General features: G+C 32.6%; 2 protein-coding genes across 6 annotated transcripts in view; both read left to right on the top strand.

The window, feature by feature from the left end:
- LOC124416372 overlaps positions 1 to 3266 on the top strand; it is a 37586-nt gene extending 34320 nt beyond the window's left edge. For both annotated transcript variants that reach the window (XM_046897361.1, XM_046897360.1), the window contains exon 8: positions 66 to 3266. In XM_046897361.1, coding sequence (XP_046753317.1) covers positions 66 to 813 — 748 coding nt within the window. In that variant the 3' untranslated portion in view covers positions 814 to 3266. The remainder of the gene's footprint in view (positions 1 to 65) is intronic.
- Positions 3267 to 4705: 1439 nt separating this feature from the next.
- Positions 4706 to 23618, top strand: LOC124416672 (transcriptional activator protein Pur-beta). Of its 4 annotated transcripts, none has more exons than XM_046897947.1 (7): positions 4706 to 5007; positions 10271 to 10318; positions 17201 to 17319; positions 18347 to 18449; positions 18553 to 18671; positions 20147 to 20374; positions 21042 to 23618. In XM_046897947.1, the coding sequence occupies exons 1-7, from the start codon at positions 4971 to 4973 to the stop codon at positions 21306 to 21308; spliced, it is 921 nt and encodes a 306-aa protein (XP_046753903.1). In that variant the 5' UTR covers positions 4706 to 4970; the 3' UTR covers positions 21309 to 23618. The 4 variants fall into 4 exon arrangements, with proteins under 4 accessions (XP_046753903.1, XP_046753902.1, XP_046753901.1 ...); XM_046897946.1 differs by having other exon boundaries at positions 4710 to 5007; positions 18553 to 18683; XM_046897945.1 differs by lacking the exons at positions 4706 to 5007; positions 10271 to 10318 and adding an exon at positions 11707 to 12105.
- Positions 23619 to 25066: the final 1448 nt, after the last annotated feature.

Raw genomic sequence — 25066 nt, 5'->3', positions numbered from 1 at the left:
CTATACTTGACAAAAATCTGAAGTGATTATAGTATATCAAAAAAGCATCGATTATATTATTCCAGTAACCTACAGGATCCAGGAATTATTGAAGAAATGAAAGAGTCAAATAACAATCACAGAGAAACTGCAAAGAACCATGCAAAATATATAGATTTAAATGAACCGATTAACGTAAATGGGAATAGTGAACATGAAATGAGTCCTGAAGGAACATTAAATTCCCTTGGTAGCATCGAAGAACCAGATGTATTGGAATGTTGGGAAACAGAAATAATGGAACCTGTTGTAACATTAAAAAATAACAGTCGAATGAAACTTCAAATCAACGGTAAAGTCCATGAAGGAGAAGCGACAGAAGAAGAAAATTATGGTAATCACAGTGACTCTACGAACAGGGAACATGTGAAGAAGTATTACAGGCTCGCGAGGGAGTACACACTAAGCATCGAAGATGAACTAAGCGAACGTGCGTTGAAGCAAATGAACAGTAATAACATCAGTTCAAATTCAAATTCGCCCAAGCGAACACCGCCAAATACTCCAGAACGCATGATCGAATGTTTATGTAGTGAAGAGATACCGATTATTGTACCGCTCCCTAAATCGACATTAGGTAAAGCAAACAAGGTTGTGACAGGTGAAATGCGAAATGAAACTGTCGACGAAGCATTTGAAGTATATGAAAGCTGTTACACGGGAAGGACAAGATTGGCTGGCATACCTCAGCTTAATGTTGAGGGATCGAAGATTCCCCTTCAGAATCAAGAGGGACCCATACCATGTAAAGCGGTATGTTGCAATATACAGTAAAAACTCATACAGATGGGAATCTTTGACTTATGTCCAAGTTTTGAAAAGAGAAATGATAAATGTTTGAAATTTTAAAATGCTTTTTATAACCTTGTTGAACTAAATTCACTGGTATGAGAATAATTGTGGATCAGGAGGGGAAAAAAAATTAATATAAAAATAAGATACGTAAATGGTAAAATAGTTCCACGCAGCTTCCCATTTTTGTAAATAGTTCACGGTCACCAATACTTCATTGATATGAACAATGTTTAGCCCGAAATGTTATAATGAATTGCCTACATTTCGTAATGATAAAATATATCTATTTAATATTATGTATTAATCATTGAATTACTATTGAATATAGAAACACGTTGTTGGCTACACGTTCGCTGTTATACATTTGGCAGGTTAGCTATTATTATAAGACACACCTGTGACGAATAATATTCAATTTGATCGTAAGGCGATTTTCTTCGATAGTATGACTAAGGATTATGACAAAGAGTCAGCTCCGTGATTAAATTTTATTACTCTTGAGTTGAACATAAATTTAAGAATAAAATATTGTTCGGGACTGGATACTAAAGTACCAAATTACAAAAATTAATAAAACTAAGATTAAAAAGAAGAAAGAAATCCCACACAAGGAAATAAAGAACTTGAAAGACTATCTTATACGTCTTTACTCTGTACATATCAACAAACGTTAATTAGCAAAAAAAAAAAAAAAATTATCATCGTTCCATCACCATACTGTCAAAGCTAAAATCGAAGATGCATGGTTGAAAGATTCTTTGAAGACTATTATTTCAGCAAATTATACATATACTTTTATATATACAGATATATATTTATATATACATATTTGTGTACATACACGGCAGCGTACTCTTTGACCTATTTCTTGGAGCATAGAAGAAGCTAAATTAGGAACTAGGTCGCATAATTTGTGACGGACCTAACTTTGTTCCAATTAAAGGTTTTGCTGATGTAATTGAATGCTGTTATATAATAAATAATAAGCAGGATTATGAATCGTTACATGTTGGTGAGGTATATTTTTCACGATCTTCACGTCCTTGTTATATGATTATGAACTGGTATAATAGGAACTTAGCTGCAAAGTCTTGCAAAATTAAAATACCTAAAATGTTTTTTTTTTCCGAACTTTATTAACAAAGTTTCAATCTTGCTCAAAAGAAATTTTAGGTGTGTAAGCCAGGGATTTATTTAGATGCCATAACTTATAATGGCGATGTTAATCTTTCACAATTGACGAAATACTAAAGAAAAAAGAAACAGAAAAGTGTAAATCAGTTTATTGAGACTCCAATTAAAATTTGAACAGGACCCCTATGATAAACTTGTTAAATAACAATAATTATAATTGAAGCGAAAGTACAGGATTTTTTATAAATGCAAGCACGACGCATATTTAACGAATAACTGCGTGTTAAAACCCAGTGTTATTTACAACAAATATATACTATGCAACAGGAACATACCATTTTAGTACGTAAACACGAAATATCGATAATATGATCGAGCAATGGTCAGTGAAAAACAATAAGCAACAAATAATCCAATATATCTAGTAATAATGCCTAGTCACGATTCAGTAAAAATTTAAGTAATTCCATTAATGTGTGAGACATGACCAGGTTCTGGCATGTGTCTGCAATTATGTAGTGAGTAATTGTCTGCAGTGAAGAAAACTTGAAGTTTAGCTTGATGAAATTATGTAGATTAAAATAAAAAATTAACTGATGAACGTATGATGAGTATTTTCTAACGTGTGACATATGCACTGTAGCTTGTGTTTTAGTTAGTTCATGCTAGCTGGCCTTTGCAGATTAGATCGAGTGAAATTCAAATGTGTAAAGAACAGGTTCACAAGTGAAATGATTGTTGATATCTTGAGCATGAAATAATGCCAAATCAGGGTTTGCGAGGAGAAATAAAGTATGAAAAGAGAGAAATACCATACACATGTTCATTTGAAGTCAATATATTCTAGTATGTCATCTCGTGGTAAGAGAGAGTATGGATTATGCATATATCTTAATTAAAGAAATGTGAAAAAATAGCTTTAGTTGTAAAATTAGTTTTTGCTGAATCGCGGTAAAAAAGTAACAACTTCCACACAATACTATTTGTAGGAAAAATTATGCGAATACTCTAGTTATATGAAACGCATCATTCGTTGTTCGATCTTCATGTAGAATCCATCAATGCGAAATTAACTAAACAACACAAGTAAGAAAATAAATTTTTAAAAATACACTGTAACCATACAAAGTGCGTGTTGCATCAAGTGTGTGCCTTATACTGTGGCGGCCATTTTTTCTAACCATTTAAGAGGAAATCCTCGAGTAAGCGACGACTAACAAACAAATTCAATAAAAATGCATGTTTCATATTTCAAATATGATAAAATAAACCACATACGATAATTGATTGACACAACAGAAAGAAGAATGTTCTACTTATGACGTAGAATCCGAAGTACTCATCTCATTTCATTATGTACTAACATGTCACTACATATTAATACAAGCCATCATTAAACTTCTACCTTAGTTATCACATATACATATATATTATATATAAACAAATAAAAAAACACGTAAGAATTAACATTATTTTAATTTTGTTGTGTTTTGCTTAAAAAATATGAATAAAACAGTTTAATTAAAAATTGAATTATCTGACATTCATCCTGCCCATACCCATCGCAATATCAGTTAACTTTCAGACATTTTTATACCATAAATATGCCTGAAATTAAGTTGTGCCGAATGTTTGAAAAGTTGTCGATGTGTTACAAATACTGTTAGAGAAGCCTTACAATCTGTTATCAGGCGATATACTGGATCTATTGGTTCATTTAGAAGATTGCGACAAACTTTTTGTGCAACAATATTTTAAAATATTTGTCAAAACGATCGTTACAAATAAATTAATTTATTATATACGTGATATATCTATGACAGTTGTTGGATTATTCAGGAAAAAAAAATCCCTCTATGTTACAGATGACAAACCATTCAATGATGTTTGTCAGGTAATAAGAATAATTGTTATATTTCGAATCATTTGAGTAAGCATGCCAATTCGAGATGACATGTTGTACGAATTTAGAACACATTAAAGATCGTCGTATATCAATGGAATTTTGAACAAATATTACGCGATTAATTGGTTTGGAAAATAAGAAACTATTGTGTTATTTGGACCATTGGATATACAAAAAATGGGTATCGGTTATTTGATTCTTCAATTAACTATTTGAAACGGAATGAGGTTGTAAAAGGAATGGTCGATGCCTCGTGGTTAAATTTCTGCACGTGCTCGGTATTCACGGTCGAATCTCTAGTCGAAATCCATCGAGAATATTTTAATGCAAGGCAGCGAAGGCTACTTACTTTTTCGGATACCTTCCGAAATTAGCATTTCACATATTGTTTACGATACCTACGTAATATAAATAGACGAACGGTCCTCAAAGGAGAAGGATTCAAAGAGGTTACTAGGCGAAATTATAGGAACGTTTTGTGATTGGTATTTCGGACTATAACGAGTGAATTATCGCGTGACAATCGAAGATGAATTGAACGGTGGACAAATGAATAGTTTCGTAAGTGAAAATAATAAGAAAATTGCGTGAAAAATAAATTTTCACCCTTAGATTTACACCGCTGTGTAGCGCGTGGAATATGATCGACGAAAATAGTTTTGGCAGCACTGTTTCAGGAGCCAGCCTAGCAACGAGCAGACGGCATATAAATGCGTCACTTCCTCGTATCCCTGACGTTTTCGCTTCTATATTTGAAGAATATTCCGAGTATTTCAGCTCGCGCAACAAGTGATTTATAAATATTGAAACAGTTGAAGGAAAATGTAAAGCTCCTGTTTAAATATTTGCCGCGAATCAATGCTATTATTCTGAAATATGACAGATATTTGAGATTATAAAGTTTGACACTTGACGGCAGAGTGAGTTCCGGTCGTGCGTGCGATTAGGAGGGCAGTGTGGTGCCGTGGAGTGAAGTGAGAAATTTGCAAGTGGTGTTTGGTTGGTGTGTTGGGTTTCGTGACTGGCTTGTGCTCAGTGCTGGGGGTTTCTGGTCGTCGGGCCCGCTGCCGAAACGTTGAGGGACGCGTGAAGAATAATGTCGGACCAGGAAAGCCTGGACGATCAACGTCCAAGTAAGAGAACGGCGAAAAACTGATACGAAACTCGACATAACGTATTCGCATAACGATATTATACCGTATTCCCCGCATCAAGTTTGGGTCTAGGATATTTGTTGTTTATAGACGTATCGGAGGTCTGATGCGCGCCGGATTATCGACGAAACTTGGCCTTGATATTTGGCGAATATTTCACGCGCAACAAAACCGCGTATGAATATTTAAATGCCTCGTGGCGTTCTGTCAGATGTGATAAAAAAATCGCTATTTTTCGATGCTGAAGGATCCAAGATGGCCGAACTTTCGCCGAGAGGCTCTTGTTGAATATTCGCAAATTTATGTTCCTTCGATTTCGGCACGACGTTCATAGTCCTTCGGCAGAAAGTCCAAGTCCCTTCTTTATCTCTGAGCTTTATTCAAAATAGTGACGAAATTTAGCACCCATTCGGCCGATATTTATACGTAGAAATTAATTGTGATGTAACTTTTGCCAATCTATCTGGAGCACATTAAACGCAAAGTCCATTTGGTTATAGCTCTCGCGAATTTCACACGTGTCACGGGTGATCCCCTCCCTAAATCCCCTTGTCCTCAAAAAGCAGCTAAAGTATTTAGAACACGCTATGATTTGTCTCACCACGCACTACGAGCCCAAAACGTTCTACTTCTTTTTCACATTCTCAGATCTAGCCTTTAATCTTTAAGAAATTCTATTATTACTCATCACCAATCTATTTGTTATTTCCTCTAATATCCAGCTGTAATAAATCCTTGTACTTCTTTTTACGGTCAATCAAATATTGCTTATTGTAACCCGTTGGTTAAAAACTAAATATATAAACAAAAGTAATACCATTTTATACAATAATGCAGCGGACCTCGCATTTAATTTAGATCAGCCTTCAGAATTTGATCCCGAATTAGAAAACCGTCAATTTTATTGCATCGACTTGTTTTTATATTCTAACATCTCGAAAACTGATTGAGGTACGGCAACTCGAAAATTACAACAATACGACATCACAATAGACCAATAATGTCAAACAGATTCTGTAATATTGTCTGTTTGGAAGAAGAAATGAAATTATCAGACGAAGTCAACTATTTTCTGATAATACAGTTAATACACAAAACTTGCTTTATCTGAACAATGGCTAAAAATTTTGAAGTATAATGTATATTAGATCTGTCAGAATGAAGATTCTAGAAAAATCCAATCACAGTTTCATGTTCAAATTAATGGTATTTTCTACCAGATTTACACATAAACGTGTTGGAACAACATATTGTGTGGTATTTAGGAAGGTAAAAATATATGCGTTACTCTGTTATATTTTTAATACTTTTTATTACGTGGCGTCATTTAACTAAGAATCAGGGTTCTCTTATCCAATATCTCGATAATCTAAACTAGGCCATTTCCTAGTTAACTTGGATAATCGCGTTTTATTAGAGTTACCAAAAATTGAGACCAGAGGATTTGTAAAGCATTCATTTGGGATCAAAATGAGATTCATTTCACTAAATTGGAACCAGTCACGTGCTTCTGGTAATAAGAACAATAATGAGCTCCCTGTTAACTATTTCATTTTCTTTTTTTTTCGCCAATTATGACTGTTGTACAAATATTTAACTTGAATGACCTCAGTGGTACTTTTTGTACCTCGTTTATTCTGTAATTGATCTGTTTTAAAAGCATATTTCCAAGTAGTACGCTCAATTCAAATTCTTTTTATTTTAAAGGATGTAATCTTCGTCACAAATCTGTTTCAAATAACGTCAAGAAAACGTTTAACCCAATTTTGTGAACAATATTTATTTAATACGTGTAGTTTTTAGTTAATCATGATCTCAAATAAATAATAATCTGACCCAATAATGATTTCTCAGTTGGGCGTAGAGTATTTTTTCATATGAAATAAACTTTTTGCACACATGTAAAAGTTGACTAAGTCAATAAATTACAATCAAACCTTTAATCAAAGTTCTTCCTGTCAGAAATAAACGAACAAATCGTAAGTTTCAGGGAATTGTGTAATAATTTTTCCATATCTCACTATCGGATCTTTCGGCTTCTTTTTACTATTAATCGTTACTTCAGTTTTGCAAGAGTAGTAAAAATTAACGCAAAAATATAAAACGCGTTGAAGTTGTTCCATATTTAAATTTATTGAATAACGCAATCATTCTTATCCCAAGTGGATTTACTCTAATGTAACAATTTTGCACTTTTGTAATTATCAATGTTGATTACCTTTCGCAGAAAGGGATTTTAGGTGCAAGCTACATTCTTAGGCACTTACTTCATATAGAAATTTAATCATTGTACATACTTGGTCAAAAAACCTAATTGAACTTCTTTCAAATTTCATATTAACTTTCAAAAGCATTATATTTTTCATCGTCATTGAATTAGTTGTTTTGATAACATACTATAATTTGTAATCCTCGTGTTCCTTATGTATTTTCTTTTAACTTGAGACACTTGAGTAATTCAAAAATCGTGAGTAATTGATGTGACTTTTTATTAAAACTGTATTGTAACAGCCTTGGACACTCTTTTCCTTGTGAATTCTCACCCTTTCTTGTTTAATTTCTGTAACGTTATTAGTTTAATTCAATTCTAGAATTATCCTTTGAAATTCTAGATATCTAAAATCTTCAAATTTCTGTAACACTATCAGACGTGTGTGAAATTGTTCTCAATTACAAAGTTCAAATCTGGTTCCAGAAAAGCTAGAGGAATGAGGAAATGTTAAACGGCAGTAGATTTTTTTTGTCAGCGTGATATTTCAACGTCAATATTAAAAAAAAAAGATATAATCTAGGATTGATTACTTGATCTCCTATCATACGGAATTGTGGGTTTAACTAAGTTGTACAAACACACGACTGAGCTTCTTAGTAAAGAATATAACAGTGCTCGAAGTAATGAAGGAAATGACTTTTATGCATCAACTAAAAACTAAGAAAATGAAGAAATCAACAGTAGCTTTTTCTTATGGAGGTGCGATGCTTCTCCAGACTTTTATTATTAGTGCATCTTCTTCAGTTATTTATCGCAATCTCGTATTGTATAAACAAAGCGGAGACACGGAGAGTCTCTGTCTGCTTAAAAATTATTATGCAACGCTTCAACGTCCATTATTACTTATCGTATTACGTACAGCAATACACATATTTTCTCAAAATCATTTCGTACCACATTTCGATCGCATATTGTTTGCAAAAAATATAATTTATCCATTTCAAGAAAATTATGCTATGGTTGATTTGACTCATTATGTTATTTATTCAGGCTAAAATTACAACATATCATAGAATTAGTCGATTTGAAACACATCAAATTTCCTTTTGAACTACATATCTTGAAATATTTTTCCCACCGTTTATTTTAAACGCTATCAATTGGAGAGGAATTCAAGGTAGTGTAGAATAAAATGAGTACCTCTGTTTTCTCAGTTGTTTGAATGACAAAACAATGACACGATGGTCGAAACATTTGTTGGAGACTTTCTTCAGAGTCGAGTTTCAAGAGTCATATATATGCTATACCAAAAGACAAGGTTCAAACTTGAAATATTAATTTAACGATTTATTTTATGTCGATCGTTACTCTATAATATCCGTCAGGTTTGAATTATGCAAAGTTTGCTTGTAAAAAACCTTGACACCGACAAACTGATAGAAAAGATGGAAAATAGCTAATGGTTTTTGATTTTTCGCCAAAGTAACATCACAAATTTTAACCTCCCATGGGACAGCAAAGTGCGAAACGTTATTAAGAATAAATCTTTCACAATACAAATACTTTCATACACGATTTGACTTTTATTACATGATATATCATCGAAATATATGACAATGTATCGCCCACTGCGCGCATGGCAATCTTATCTTCAGTACTTATTATAAAACTTTAATTATAGATATCAAGTAACATGTATTGGTTCACTTTCTCTATTTTACTAATGCGAATAGAATCGAGTAAGAGTGCTAATTTTAATAAATGGCAAAGAAAAATTATATTTGTTTACGAGAATACCAATACAGCCTTGTGCAAAGCTTTTGAAGAAAATTAATCAGATTTTTATCAACTCTGAGGTATGGATAAGTTCATCAAATTACAAGGCTGAAGTTAGTGAGTTTCATGTATCGAAACGTTGAAATAAAAATTACTGTTCTGTACCTTTTTGTCGATGCTTTATTAACTGTTTACAAAATTTTAGGTAACCCGAAATTCGCAAAACAACAAGTTTTTCTAAACATGCATCATTACGATACCGTTACAAACTTCAGCTTGATGTCACGTTCATATAGCGCAACTTTATTTCTGTTCTGATTCGTCAGTAATTCTACATTTTACCCAAAGGCAAAAGCAACAACAAAAATTTAGTTATTGTGACTTTATTCATTATATTTTGGTGCACATATGAGATGATAAATAATAAGAACCTATAGGGAATCTCGAATATGGAGATTTGTGACAATCTTGTCTTGTTATAAACGCTGCAGCAGAGATTTATGGTAGAAAAAATGTTTGAACCGTCAGAAATCAGGCTAGGAGCATTTCATGGTTTTATTATTTGCGTAGGTTTCAATTGATTCACAATTTAAATGTAAATATTCTTACATAACAAAACATAGCAAAACTTTGTCGTTATTTTGTTACCATGGATTATTTAGATGGTAATCAAACTGAGAGATAATTGTTCGCCTGCAATTGGTTTGGTCAGTTTCTTGTAAAAATCTATATTTTCACAATGAATTAAAAATAACTTCTTGACTCAGAACTGACTCATGCTAGGTTGTGTATTCTAACGGAGAAATAATTATTTGTCGCTCTGTATAACTATATCATCTAGTCTATCATTCGCTATCAATTTAATTTTTTATTCCCAATTTCATTTATCATTACACATCATTGGACTATTTTCAATGGCTTATCATATAATTTCTATGAATCTTAGAGCTTAAACTTTATATCCCGATACAACTTATTGATGTTTAATTTATGCTACTACAAATTGTATATTTTGGTTTAAAGGCGAATGAAAGTCTTGAATCAGATTCTGAACTATTAGTAAAAATAATGACTAAGTATAATACAATTATGAATAGTAACATATAATTGTTGGAAAATTAATTCTACTGGAATTCATGTTCCCATTGAATCACTGGCCCTGATCTTTACATAACGAAGAATAACCGTTTATTCCACAACTCTATAGCTCTAATAGGTTTGATCAACTGTTGATAATTCTCATTTTTATTTTAGAATATGGACCAGGCAGTACGGAGACTGGTGGAGCAGATTTTGATTCCGGTAAGTGATGTGTAGATACGAAGAGGAATATTTTCATAAAGCATTTGGAAGAAGTTCAAAGACTTGTTAAAATAGCACGTCAGTCCTGATGTAACGTTTACTTTTATTTATAGATCTGTATGCATATCGAATTTGTTATACCATTTATCAGCACATTTTTGCACCTTGGAAAATGGACCTTTTACATAAATAATGCTCCAAAGTAGCGATGAGCTGTAAAAATTAATCCTTTGCGGTGCTTAGCCACTAAAATTTCCAAATGAAATCTGAGTAAATTGTTCGCTTCGCACAAGTGTTCATACTCCAGTTTTTAATATAACAGAGAAAAGAGAGCGATTTTAGAAATTTTTTATCGTTTGAATTCAGTCCCGCTGAATTGGTTACAAAGCTGAAAAAAATAATCGATGAATCATCAACGTCCCAGAAAGTCGTCGGATACACCTTCCTGTTTGTATTCGCATTCGGATTTCCTCGAATTCCGATTGTATCGCGTATCAGCGTCAATTACGTCATTCTTCTGGCAGCAGCGGAGGCGGCGGCGGCGCGGCGTTACACTCGCAACGTCATGAAACCATCGAAACTATGCGAGATAATTAACATGCAGTATGGTTTTGGCATGGAATACGATATCATCGAAGATTCGGTGACGATATCAGTCTAACCGATTATCCATCAAAATAATAAATCACCAAGCAGTCATCAGTCATCAGTCTTGTAAATTTCAACGAGACGAGTGAGGTTATGGCAACGAAGAGCTTAGGGAGAGACAAAATCCTCACCGTTTTCTTAACGTTCGAATTTCGAACGATGGTGGGGATAGGTTGTCAGCTGGCGGTGACGTCACGGCGTATCACGTGGTACTCGTCACGTGGTTCGAGGATTTTAAAGGCCCTGATTGGCCGGTTAACCAGGCGACGCGTACATTCTTTAGGCATGACAGTGGGCACCATGAATGACCGGGACGTCACCGATTTCGCGTTTGACGACACAACGGAGCATTCATCGCAAACGATGTGTCATCAAAGAGAACCGAACCGTATGCCGTATTCCGTATCACAGCTTTCAGTACCAGAACTGTTCTTGTTGAGGTTAGACTTCGTTCTATCTCACCGAGAATTATTCTTTCATTATATATTTTTTTTTCTCTATTAACAACTCTCGATTTGGTTTTAAATGGCCTTTTATACAATTGGAAATTAATTTCACAAAATTTTACTGACTTTCTTTTTGACTATTTGTTATTAAATTTATTCCTATTATGTTTGTTTGTTCGGATTTTTCGTTAAATTGAAATTTCAACAAAATATTATATTGTTCATTTTTATCGTTATGATGAATTGATTGTGAATTTAATTTATGTTTTACGCAATACTGAAAGAAATAAAGAAAGTTTTTAAAACGTGAACTATTTCTAAAAGGATACTTACGTATATGTATAAAGAAAAAGCAGTATTCGTGTTATGAAAGTGGTGCTATAGTTTGTAAGAAGGAATTTTCGTGTTCCCGGAATAAGTTTTGTAAGCGAAAATCTTGCGTATAGATACACGTTGAACCACCGGCACGTCTAGCCATGTATGTGTACAAAATTTCGTGTGGGTGTTGAATGGTATATAGTGAAAGTGTAAAGTCGAGTGATTCGGAATAATATTATAGTTCCAATATTGCAAATAAGGTCTGCAAGATGGGGGAAATATTGATAAATTTAAACCAAAATCTTAATAACCAGCAGACATTACCCAACGGATGGGGCGATACTATGGGAAAAATACAATATTGGCATCCCGAAGGTAATTTTATTATTACAAGGTATAATTAATTTTATCTTTATTTTGCTGGAAATATCAATTCACCAGTTAATTCGACTTTATTCGTTACTTAATTATTAATTCGCGCGAGAAGATCATACGCGGGTAACATGTGTCATCTGCCCGGGGATATATTAACCTACTTTTACGTTCAGACGGCTTTTAGAAATCTACTTTTGATAAGAATAGTCAGCCTACGGCTTGAGATAAGATTTTTTTTATTTTTTTTTTTTATTTTTTTACGATGCTGTAGTATGTACGCTTACGTCACGTCTATCATAATTTCACACACACACACACACATTATTTCTTATTATGCAGAAAAGGGTTTAAATTACGGCATTGTTATTTTATTATTTTTATTATTATTATTATTTTTTTTTTTTTTAATATGATACCGATATTATATCTTTATGTAGATTAATTTAAATACGTTACAATAGTATTAAATTTCACTTAGAATGAAAGGTAGTTTGAAGAAAGTTGAAAATAATTCAATGACCTAAATGGTGCGATCCTTATTCGACAGGGCAAACCCAATTTGTAAATGATAATAACAATAATACTTAATAACGCCATCAATTCTCCGTATAATCTTTCATCCACGTTCATCTACAGATATATATAGACACATGTTAAATTTCTCATAGAAGATAGAGGGAAAAATGACGGAAAAATAATGCCAGAATTTAGCTGCGTTCGTTAACTGTGAAGTGCACAGGCGCAGTAAAGACAGTGCAAGCAAACTGTAGCAGGAATGGTACAGTTCGTTGCTGGAACGGTGTAAATACGATTCGGCAAATATCGTCGAACCTCTTATCTGACAACGAAAACTATTTTTACGCACAGAATTAGCAAACATATGGGGCTGCAGATAAATTCTTTACAATATAACCTGAGTTCGATGTGAGTTCGAAATATAAATCGGAAAATCGATTGACCAACTTAAGGGGTAAAACCGGGGCGATACGGAACTAGCGTTGAAAATGCAGTTCGCGTTGAGGCAGGTCGTCGGCGCAGAGATCAATGCACTCAGTCTGGAGGCTCTCGACATCCTCTCGTTCGTCGCAGCCTCCCTGGAATTCCCGTGAAATAGCTTTTCCTTCGTATTTTGCAGTTTCGATGTTGAATAAAAACGAAGATTTCATCTGATTTCGGGTTCCGGTGAAATAATAATCCGCGTCAGTTGATCCGTAACGGATTCTCATTATAAAACTGTGTCTTCATACTCGTTGATATTATCGAATAGGCGACAAGATAATGAACGAATTTACGCGTGTTCATCGTAAGGCGGAATAAAAAATCTTAAATTGTACCGTTTTTCACTTTCGTTATGTGATGGTTTTTTTTTTTTTTTTTTTTTTCTCAAGCAGTCATGTGTACATCGATACACAAAATTTTTTTACATAATATTGTGAGGAAATAAAATCGCATGGCAGAATTTAGTGTTTTGAAATTAAATAGCATTGTTTCAAAGTTTTACTTTATTAGAGTATTGTGCTGTGTACACGATTATATTTTGATTTATGAAAAGCACGAGTGAATTTGATTGTTGAGTGGCGATTTGAAAAATTAAATTCTACGTTTCTTCTCTCGCGGCAGAAATTAAATCCTCGCGATGATTTCAATATGCAGGAAATGTATTCAATAAAGTTGATAATAATTAAAAACGAATGTTAATGGCATTAGTATTAAATCTGTCGTTAATCTGATAGACGAAATTCGTGGCATAGGCGTACAGTATATATTCACATTTCCGAGTATATCGATTAGTAACGATAATTGTTGATTTGTCGTGATACATTGTTTCGTCCAATTTTAATATATCATTGACATTTTTCCTTCCTTCGACCAATGTCGATTCTCTGTTTTGTGTTATTGATTATTCAATCCTGTCGGCGTCAAACTAGCGAATCTGATTTTATACCCCGATAGACGGTAGATGAATTACAAGTGTAATACCGAATACGACTGAGCTTTGATTTATTCAAATATAACGTTAATTTTTTACCCAAAAACCATCGAGAATGTATTATAATAGGTAATAATTATAGTTCAAATAATAGTTCGAAGATAATTTTCAAAATTTGTTTTTCACGTCGGATTGAAACGCATCGTTCAGATAAATCGACTTCAAGATCCATAAAATGTGGAAGTTTGATTGAGATTTAAAAAATGTTGCATCAAAAAAAAAACCTTACCTTCGATGAACAGTCAAACACAACGTAAATATGAGAGTATGAAGATGATGTGACAATTTGATACGTGCAGTTTAGAAATGACAAATTTTTTCGCTGAATTTTTACGGTGCAAATATTGTATTATAGGGGGGGATTATGAAGTGCGGTTTTACGAATAAATTGTACGATATATGTATAGTTGCGAAAAAGTGATCTCATAAAAACAAACGTGTACGTAAACAAGTGAATCATGTATAACAGACTCAGATACTCCGATTATACGAACATCGACAGGATGTTCAAGAGCAGAATTTTCCAAGGCAATTTAAGTCCTGTACCGATTCCGGGCGGTCTACAACCATCGAGTACGTAAAAACGGATTTCGAGGTTTAATTAGTAGAAAAAATATACATACTTGATTTAAATAGGAATTATGCTTAATTGAATTTGCATCGAAACTTCAATTTTGGTTGGCCAAAAATTGATACTTTTTATCAATCTTATTATGTATTTATGAAATTATTCTTAGAAAATACAAACACAAAAAGCACTGAAGTTTTACATAAAGGCTTTGATACCGATGCTTCGTATCAAATCGTTTCGGGATCGGTAAAAATCTTGATAAATTTGTTCGACTTCAATCCACAATCTCTCGTTGCATTCAGAAGATCATCGTCTATCTTATTTATTCGGTAGAAAAGTACGATTATAAACTTGAAAATTAATGATATTACCTTTCAATTTTTTATTTCATTTTTATTCACATTACTATGCAGTTTCGTCAAATTGGGCGAGATGTGGCAAAGTACGACTAATGTTTTTATTCAAATGTTGAAAGTATGCAGTTCGACGAATTTCGATAAATTATAGTTGATTTTATTCCGCAATGTAATTCTTTTCAAATAAGTACCTTAATTATTCTAGACATTTTTTGTTTTGCTCATGAGTTCATCAAAGAACACGATACATAAAATCATAGTAATTTGTTTATTTCTTCATTTCCTTAGTTAAAAAGTACGTTGTTGTCGTTAAAAATTTATTTCAGACATGATTTAGTTCTTGGAAAATCAAATTTAAGCCTACTAACACTTCAGTTATATCTATTGCAAAGCTTGGTATCATCATTTTTTACTGATATTCAATTGTATCTTCGATTATGAATCAGTAAAAACTATAACTTATTAAGAACTAATTCTGTAGAAACAAAAGCGAAACATTAATGTCAATATATAATATCAATATGCACGAGTTGAATTCACAGTTCAACATCTGCTCAGTGGGAACCTGTAGTCATTATTTATTCACTTACTAGCGTTTTACGAAAATACATATTAAAAAAAAAAAAAACGTTAAGGTGATCGAGTAGTCAAACATCGGTACTTTTCCTTTTTACTTTGCGGAATAGCTATTCATTGAATATTTATCAAATGTATTAACATCTCTTTGAAATCAGAAAAATAGAAAATTCTGTAACGATAAACGAACGCCTAGATATCGATATTTCATTTCAAAACGGTTCAGAATTTGGTAGGTTCGTTCGATTTCACCCTACGATAACTCATTTTATTTTGAAGACTATTTTCTACAAATTCACTGTATTGGATTTTCTTTTTGTTTTAGTATTCATTTCAATATTGGCATTTGTTGATCACAATTTATGACAGTCCATTGTTGTGAAATTGAATATTTATCAATGCCAACATGACGGAAAAAAGTGGGGTTTGAGTGGGTTTCTAAAAAATAGTTTTCTGAATACTTTAACATCTAAACATAAGTTTATAGCTACAGTAATCTTTACTTTTGTATTTTAGAAGGTGAGATCCTCGAATATGATAATTTGGTATACACTTGACTTACGACTATCTCGTGGTAGAATTTTCCAAAGGTATCGATTTTTGGCCTACCGTTTTCGGCAATCGCTTTTATCAAATTTTGATAGTCCAAGAACTCGTGTGGAGAAGGTCAAGCATTGTCATAGGTGTTTTATTATTTCGGAAGATTGTTGGAACCGAGTTTGCAAGGGTGAATGGAAAAGGGGTCGTTGACCTGGCGTGCAGCTGTTATTGATCAGTTAAGGGCAGCAGAGGTCTGCCTTAGGTATTACAAAGTACCAGTCCTACCCCAACGAATGTCTACACCCCCACCATCTCCGCATTACCCTAGTCTTGAAAAATGCTAAAATTAGACTAGGTTGAAGTTAGTAACGTTATCGTAACGAAACATTGGGGAGAAAATTATTATTTTTCTAATTTTACAATTATTCTTAAGGACCTAAGATTTCACATGTGAATGTTTTGTTTTATTACGGTTTACTGCATTTTAGACAATTCCAAAACCGCGAAACAACGGTTTTTATTCAGCATGAATTATTACGATGATATTACTAACTTCAATATGATGAAGTTAATAACGTCAACATAACATATTTTTCCTCATTATAATTCTGACCGAGTTGTCAGACATTCCTAATATTGCGAAATAACTGATTTTTCCGAAACGCGAATCGTTAAAATAACGTTACCAACTTCATTTTGATAGTTTTGATCCGTTTGATTCGGCTGTTTCTCTCCTTAACTCTTAAATTTTCCGGCTTTGCCACAAATATTTCTTCAAATTATCATGGGATGGGTGTTGATTCGAAGAGGATGCTAACACTTTGGAACTGAGTGTTAAACAAACATGTTATTATCAACTCATTCACAATAATCATCGATGCTATGAGATTTGAGTATTTTGTCAATTACTTAAGATTTTGATGTCTTTGAAAATTTCGGAGACTTCTGTTATAAAAAATCCTGAAATTTAATATCACCAGGTTTTTCTTTCTACTCAGTATTGACCAATTTTCATATAACTCGATAAACACTGCCACATAAATTTTTTTCTCATAATTACAGGCCAACAAGGCCAACAGGGTGAACAAGAACTGGCAACAAAGATGCTACAAATTCAAAGTAAGAGATTCTATCTGGATGTGAAACAAAACAGACGTGGCAGATTCATCAAAGTTGCTGAGGTATACAATTACTTACAAATTCATGTATTTTAAATTATTTCTTTCATCACTTATAACAATTTATCACTACATACTACTGACTTATACCTATACATTATCATTTTATATCTTGTATATACGAATATTATGGTAGTCCTTATTTAGAACTCGTTGAATTTTTTTATCGTCTACTCTCAAATCAGCTCCAAGTAATTCAAAAACAATTCCTTAATTTTTTCAGATTTTTATCTCAACTCCTACCCCTGCCTGAAAGAAGGTGGATCTCCACACTAAAAACACACCTTTTTCAGCTATAGTCTCAATATATATTTTATTATAATAGTAATAATTTTCAACAAAATTGGTAACTGCGGCAATCTAGACGAATTGCACACCCTTTAAATGAAAAGAAATTTAGACTTGGAGGGTGTGCAATTTGTCTAGATTGTCTGATGTGCATTCCTGCGATTACAAATTTTGTTGAAAGATATTACTTTTACAATAAAATATATACTAAGACTATAGCCGAAAGACGTGTATTTTAAATGGAGAAATCCACCCTCTTACAGGCTGGGGTTATAATTGAGATAAAAAACTAAAAAAATCAGGGAATTTTTTTTTTTAATTATTCGGCGCCCATTTGAGAATGAATGATAAAATATTCACCCGAGCCTTAAATAAGACAACCCTAATGAAAATGTTTCACATGTTAATCACACGTCGATTGCTAATATAGTTCCTTCTATTCCGAGAGAAAATATGTTCTCTGTGATTTTCATAAAAAAAAAAATTTTAACGGAGTGTTGTTTTCATACGATGCGATCATAGATTGTTAATTAGAAGTCATTACCAAAAGTGGACTGCATCAATTTACCTAGTAGCAGTTTAATAGAAATTCGTTGCTATTTATTGAAGAATGTTAATTTCATAACACTTTACTAGATTTGAAAGTAGCAACGGAGGCACCTATCTAGCCATGTATGTCACTAGCACAGTGTGATCATGTCTTGAAAATTCATCAAAATGATAACTGTGGTTTTATTAACAGATTGGAGCTGATGGACGGAGAAGCCAGATTTTTCTGGCATTGAGCACAGCTTCTGAATTTCGAGATCACCTTTCCACATTCAGTGACTTTTACGCATCGTTAGGTTTGTTTGGAACTTGAATACTATTGAAAAGTCAGTGCATTTAGAATAAGCTTGTGATATTCTATTAGATTGTCTGCTACTATGTAGTCATTGTATGTATCAGGTCCCCCAAATCCAGACAACGTGCCGGACGACGGAAAACTCAAGTCAGAAATGATGGTGAAAGATAATCGGCGGTACTATCTTGACCTCAAGGAAAACTCACGTGGCCGTTTCCTGAGGGTGAGTCACCCTGTATGTACCGACCATTAAGTATACAACTTTCTATAATAAATAGTAGGAATCTACTTGCATAGATTTTAATCAAACTTACCACGCAACTTTCTGCACTTGCTTTTATTCCTTAATATATTTATAGTTACATGCTTAACCTTCCATGCATTTATTTATATTATCTTGAAGGGCCCAGCTTACAAAGCTTAACAAAATTAGGTGCCTTATCGTAAAATCATATCATGTGATGGAAAGCGCTAATGAATACTCTGAAATAGAATAAGCTATAGAACTCACGAATTTTACCTGTTACAGACATTGTGTCATTATTACAATGCCAAAAACGTATCATTAGAACAATTTCAATCATTCAGAACTCATTGTGTTCAGAAATAAAATTTTTATTGGTAAATCACCTAATGCTAATGGATTTTGTCCCGATCTTTTCCGTTAATAACAAAAACTTTACACACGAAATCGCCTTAACTTACGCATTCACAACTAAAAACGTAAAAATCTATTGTTGTTTGGTCAAAATAGTATAACAAGAAATAAAGAATAATGAAACAACAGTTTAAAAGATGCCATTGAAGTTAATTGTATTGCATTTCAATTAAGCAATATCCTCTAAACACATGAAATATGAAAGAGCCATAAATTTCCATTGAGAAGGTTTAATTATTAACAACTCTTAAGACATCCCATTTTTGGACGGTTCTTCTACGCTGAACAGGATAGGCAAATTCATCGTCGAAACACTGTTCTAGTAAACAAATTCTAGTGAGCTAGAAAACATTGAATTTACCTTTTACATAATTCGATTGCACGAAAGCATAAAATAATACAATAAACGATACTTACTGTTCGCTTTTCTTATCCACTGTGATAAATGTTTCATAGCGACTCATGAACTAGCCAAAAATATTTGTAGATCTTGTAACCCTTTCGTTCCGTAATTACAGTAATTACTAATCGAAAAACGTAACTTGACAACACAATTATCAAACGACATTGACAAAACTCTCTATGAGTATAAAATTAATTGTAACCCATTTTATTTGATTACTTTTTCAAGTGCATCAATTTTTATTTATGTTATATTCATAGCGTTACGAATGGATCACCAATTTCGCATGAAAAATAAGATTCTTTTTTTATGATAAAGCTTCAGTTCTGCACCTGAGTCTGAAATGAATGGCAACATATTATTATTAGAATTTTTGTAATTCCCATATAGTTTGAAATATAGGTAATATACTTGTTATACAACTTGGGTCAAATGTATGTCCTTTCGGACTAACGTATTAATCGAATTTTTTCTGGCAATGGTAGCTCGGCGACTTGAAATAAAATGAAATTTAATCAAATTTTACTAAAAAACCCAAATCATATTATTTTAATAACCATAAAGTAATACAGCTATTGGTAAATGAGGCGAAAAAGAAAATTCAATTTCAACAAAGTATAATACTTTAATGTCTTAGGTGTCTCAAACGATAACACGGGGTGGACCAAGGTCGCAGATAGCAATACCAGCGCAAGGGATGATAGAATTTCGTGACGCATTGACAGACCTACTAGAAGAATTTGGTACAGACGATGGTGGATTCAAAGGCGACTTACCAGAGGGGCGTTATATGCGTGTTGATAATAAAAATTTCTACTTCGATATTGGTCAAAATAATCGTGGCATTTACATGAGAATTTCGGAGGTATGAAAAATAATTATTTTTGTTACATAATAATCATTTCCATATATTAATTTTTTACCTATACTTAGAGTACTAAGAGTACTTAACTGTACTCTGTTCTTTGTTGTGTTAGGTATTACTTTCGCATATATTGCGTTGGTTCATTGCAAATGTGGAATTGAAAAGTACTTCGAATCACACTACCCGATGATAAATAATCTCGTATCGACTTCACACTAATGTAAAAAAAAAAAAAACAGTTCGAGGCTGCCACTCTATCAGAAAAGCTGAGAAACCTGCTATAGTCAGGGGTTAGAGTTTTACCTGGACAAATCATAGTAAAATGACGAAATTTTGTTAAATTTCTGAAAAACTTTTAATTTGAATATCTCAAACGTTTATATTGTTCCAAATATTATAATTGTAGAGAAACAATTGAGTGATGCACAAAATTTTTCAAATTAATAGAAAGTAATTTACAACAATTGATTACATGCTTTCGATAATTATTTTGATTTTGATAGACACAAAAAGTATCTGGAAAATTACAATCCAAAGTTAGTGGTGACCCTGAAAACAATCAAATATTTTTCATTAAGAAAATCCATTAAAATCTGAATTTATATACTAAGATTTAAAAAAAAACACCTTTTTCACCTCAATTTGATATTTAAATGGTGATGTTTAGGTGAAAACGAACTTTAGAACAGCGATTACCGTACCAGAGAAGTCATGGGGACGATTCAGAGACATATTTGCGGACTATTGTGAAAAAATGAAGGAGGGAGGAGGAGGAGGAGGTGGAGGTGGAGGAGGAGTTGGGATCGGTGGTGGTGGTAGTAGTGGAATTGGTGGAAACAATCTGGCAGATGGAAAAACAATGGTGGCGCAAGTACCATCACCCTCTTCGTCTCAACAGCCTAATCCTAATTTAGACTCCCCACTACTCAAGTGAAAAAGACTTTAACTTTAACTTTTGAATTAAAACGATAACTCGTTCTGAAACCGTTGAAGAGGGAAAAAAAAATTTAAACTCTGCACAGTTTATATCATCGATACCAGAACGGTGAAGACAGAGGATCGATTATGAAATAATGTTAATCAATTTTCGGATCTATTCGAACAGAGGTTGATAACGATGAAATTACGAATAGTACCAGCCCAAACATGTACATAGAAACTGAATATTACGCTACCTATGAAACAAAAGAATTAATTACCTAAACAGATATGAATATTACGCGGAATTAATAGATGCAGATAGTATTACTATTACTGTTCATTTCCTGGTAAGCAGTCCAGTCAATTACCATACATACGTTTCGCAAATTACTATCAAAAAAATTCAACAATATTCTTTTATTTGTTGTATTTTTTTATTACTTCGAAATGTTCAAAATAATACTGCAATTCTAACATCGTAATAGACACACTGATTTTTATCAAATCCCAACTTTATTTGAATGTATCTAATTTCTACAACTACCCGATAAGATTTAAAATGAAACTTATCGCCATTTAGATGACAGTCAACCACGCGATTTTGCAAACCAGGTGAACCAATTCAAATTTGTTTTTTTTTTCTGTTTCATCCCGTTTATATGTTTGTTATGCTTGATACATTCATTGATTCTTAGCGTCATCTGTGTAATGAGTTAAAAACGTACACTGTTTTTTCGTAGTATTTAATTAGTAGATTCGACTTTTTAAAATCGCTTCACTTAAAAAGAAATATAATGGATTCCTGTTAGGAAATGAACTGTAGCAAAGATTACGTTACAATTGAATTTGATTGTTCAGAATTTATGGATATATAGTTGTTATTAATAATTATTACGAGCGCATACAGGAGAAGAACAATAAAAAGAACAACAATAACAACAACAACAACGCAAGTACTGCATACCCTAACGATATATAAAATCGCACCATTTTACGTTTTGACGCTTGTTTCAGCATGAGAAACTTATAAAAATTCTGTAATTCTGACAAGCCTAAAGTTTTTTTTTTATCTGAAACAAGTTCCCGATCACACATTAAATATTTATTAACTATAATAAAGTTCAAGTAAAAGTAAATTAAATTAAGCTGGATAATTATAATTGCAAATATGAATTAAGTAATTAAAAATTACATAGGAAGGGTTCCGATGCAAGACCATACAACAACACCACACACCACAATTGTTTATTAAGTAAAATAACATCTCTATGATTAAAATAATGTTATATTATATAGGAAAGTAAAAATTAAACCGATATGAATTTATATAATATATATATTATATTTATATATTACGTTCCACCGAATTGTACTAAGAAAGAAAAAAATTTAAGGAAAAAAAATAGGTCATTACATACCGGTACATACATATGTATACATATAGATCAGACGAAGAAAAAAGAAACAATTACGTGTGCAATGGTGTGTACGGTGTACCTAAAATATTATCTACGTGACGTCACGTTCAATGCAACCGCATACTAGGTATATTATATGAATGCATATTATTTATATAGAATCTATATTATATTGTAACGAAATGCCAACGCATGCGGACCTAAGTTTCTGTGAATTTAAGGAATAACCAAATCGATTAAAACTATTACAGATACTTAGGCCCTCAGACTTCAGTCTGAAAACGCAAAAAACCTGAATGTACTTGAGTACGAAAGACAAATGGATTGAAAAAAACAGAAAGGGAAACTTCGAGTTATCTTCAAATTGCTAAACTTCCATAAATACTGCATGCTATGCTTATCATTATTTTCTGAGCAAGAAGGAAAAAATATATACGTATATTTTTCTTTTCTTTCTTTATATCATTGGACACACGCTTTCATTGCGATGATCATTCAATTGGTGCGATAAGAATTGTTATTATGAACAATAATAGGAAGATTTAATTAGATTTATCAAAATTGTGCATCGAATGCACCTTATTTTGGGAGAGATGAATACATATATTCTATTTATTTTCTATTCTTAGCAATAATATATCTATCGTAATTAAGCATTTGTTCTTTTTTCGATTGTTTTTTTTTTTCGTATTTTCAAAATTAAATTTCGGCTGGTCTGAATTCAATAGTGTAGGAGTCATATTCATAAATTCATTAATTACAAGAAATTGAGAGGTACGGATATAGCTCAACAACTCAAGACTACTGTCCATTTTAAATTTGACAAATGAGTAGATTAAAAATTTTATTGTATTAATTGCATACGGAAATATCTATATGTGAATAAATTTCAAACTATGAAACGAGTTATACATGTCTTTACATAATATTTTCATTCTACATTTTCAAACGTGGGAAATTATATTGTTTGTTTTCTTTCCTGGTAATCTCATTTGATATACACGCCACTGTTTTGACGAATCAATTTTATAACATTTGTATGTATAGTAGGAGCTCGATTCAAGTCCACCCTTGAGAGTGAACACTAAATAATTAGGATGTATTTTTTCTTAGTCACCAAAAGAGATAGTTTCAGGTGTTACAAGCAATTGAATTTCACTGATTTCATAATATGTAGAAATGCCTTAACATGGGTAACGTCATACTGTGGTAGTTTTAAACCTGCTGTATATTCGCCAGTTTTTGTTCAGTCGAAAAAACAAAAACTGACCTAATTATTTTTGCTTTCTCTGAGTATATACGTTTAAAATTTCGTCATGCAAAGACCCACTATTACCCTGCCTATGCAGTGTTAAACTCATGCTGCAAGCATGTGTGTGATGCCTACAAAGCTCATCCTTGATACAGTCTAGTTCGATCACATTCTAAACATTTTTTGATCACTATCAATTGCTTTCAACACATGCATGCTTCTATTTGGTGATCTATTGCAGGGAAAGTGAGATTATGATAACTTTCCATAACGACATTATACGCAACCTGCTGTTGAGTCATGCGCATCAGACATAGTTCTATAAGGTGAAACTTTTTTTTCCTTATTTCCAACGTCGTTGAGAAAAAATTCTATTCTGTAAAACTCATTCCAGTTTTCACTGGATCATATTCAGCAACATTAAATATTTATTTGAAACGCGATAATAAGTTAAATTTGTCTTCAGTTTTCAGTTTTTCCTGTAACAGATAAACGAACACGCACACCAAAATCATCAAAAACAGTAGAGGAATAGGATAAACAGTAGTAGAATTTTTTTAAACCCTGTTTCATTCAAATGATAATGGCGTGATACAATTTCACAATCTTTGGGGAATTGGTTTTGTGACTCTAAACGAAAGACCCTAAATGAAACTGTGACAGCGCCTCTTAGTAAAAAGAAGTATACGAAGGTGGAAACGTATATGTAGGGGAATTGGACATGAATTAAGCTGCTACCATACACTATTGTGTACCTTTATTCCGTTATTCCGTCATTGACGTAATATGAAGTACTCAAAAATTTAAGATAGGCAGTGCATGGTCTTGTTGCCTGGTATATACAATACGGATATATATGTTATATATATATTTGTTACTACCAAAATTAATATCAATTCAATAACATGAAAATAATGAAATTTAATTGGCTAATGAAAGTCACCATGAGAAGTTGGAATCGATAGTTCTAAGCTGGTATGACATTGTGATCTATGACTATATATACAAATTTCTAAGCAGTAACGAACATCTACCTGAATAAGGACAAGATACCTGTTAAGAAAATACAAGAAAAATGTTTAAAAAAAAAAACAAAAAATA

This window comes from Diprion similis, chromosome 2 (genome assembly GCF_021155765.1).
Source record: "Diprion similis isolate iyDipSimi1 chromosome 2, iyDipSimi1.1, whole genome shotgun sequence".
NCBI lineage: Eukaryota > Metazoa > Arthropoda > Insecta > Hymenoptera > Diprionidae > Diprion > Diprion similis.
Note: the sequence above shows the minus strand (reverse complement) of the source record. Positions and strands in the feature narration are given on the sequence as shown.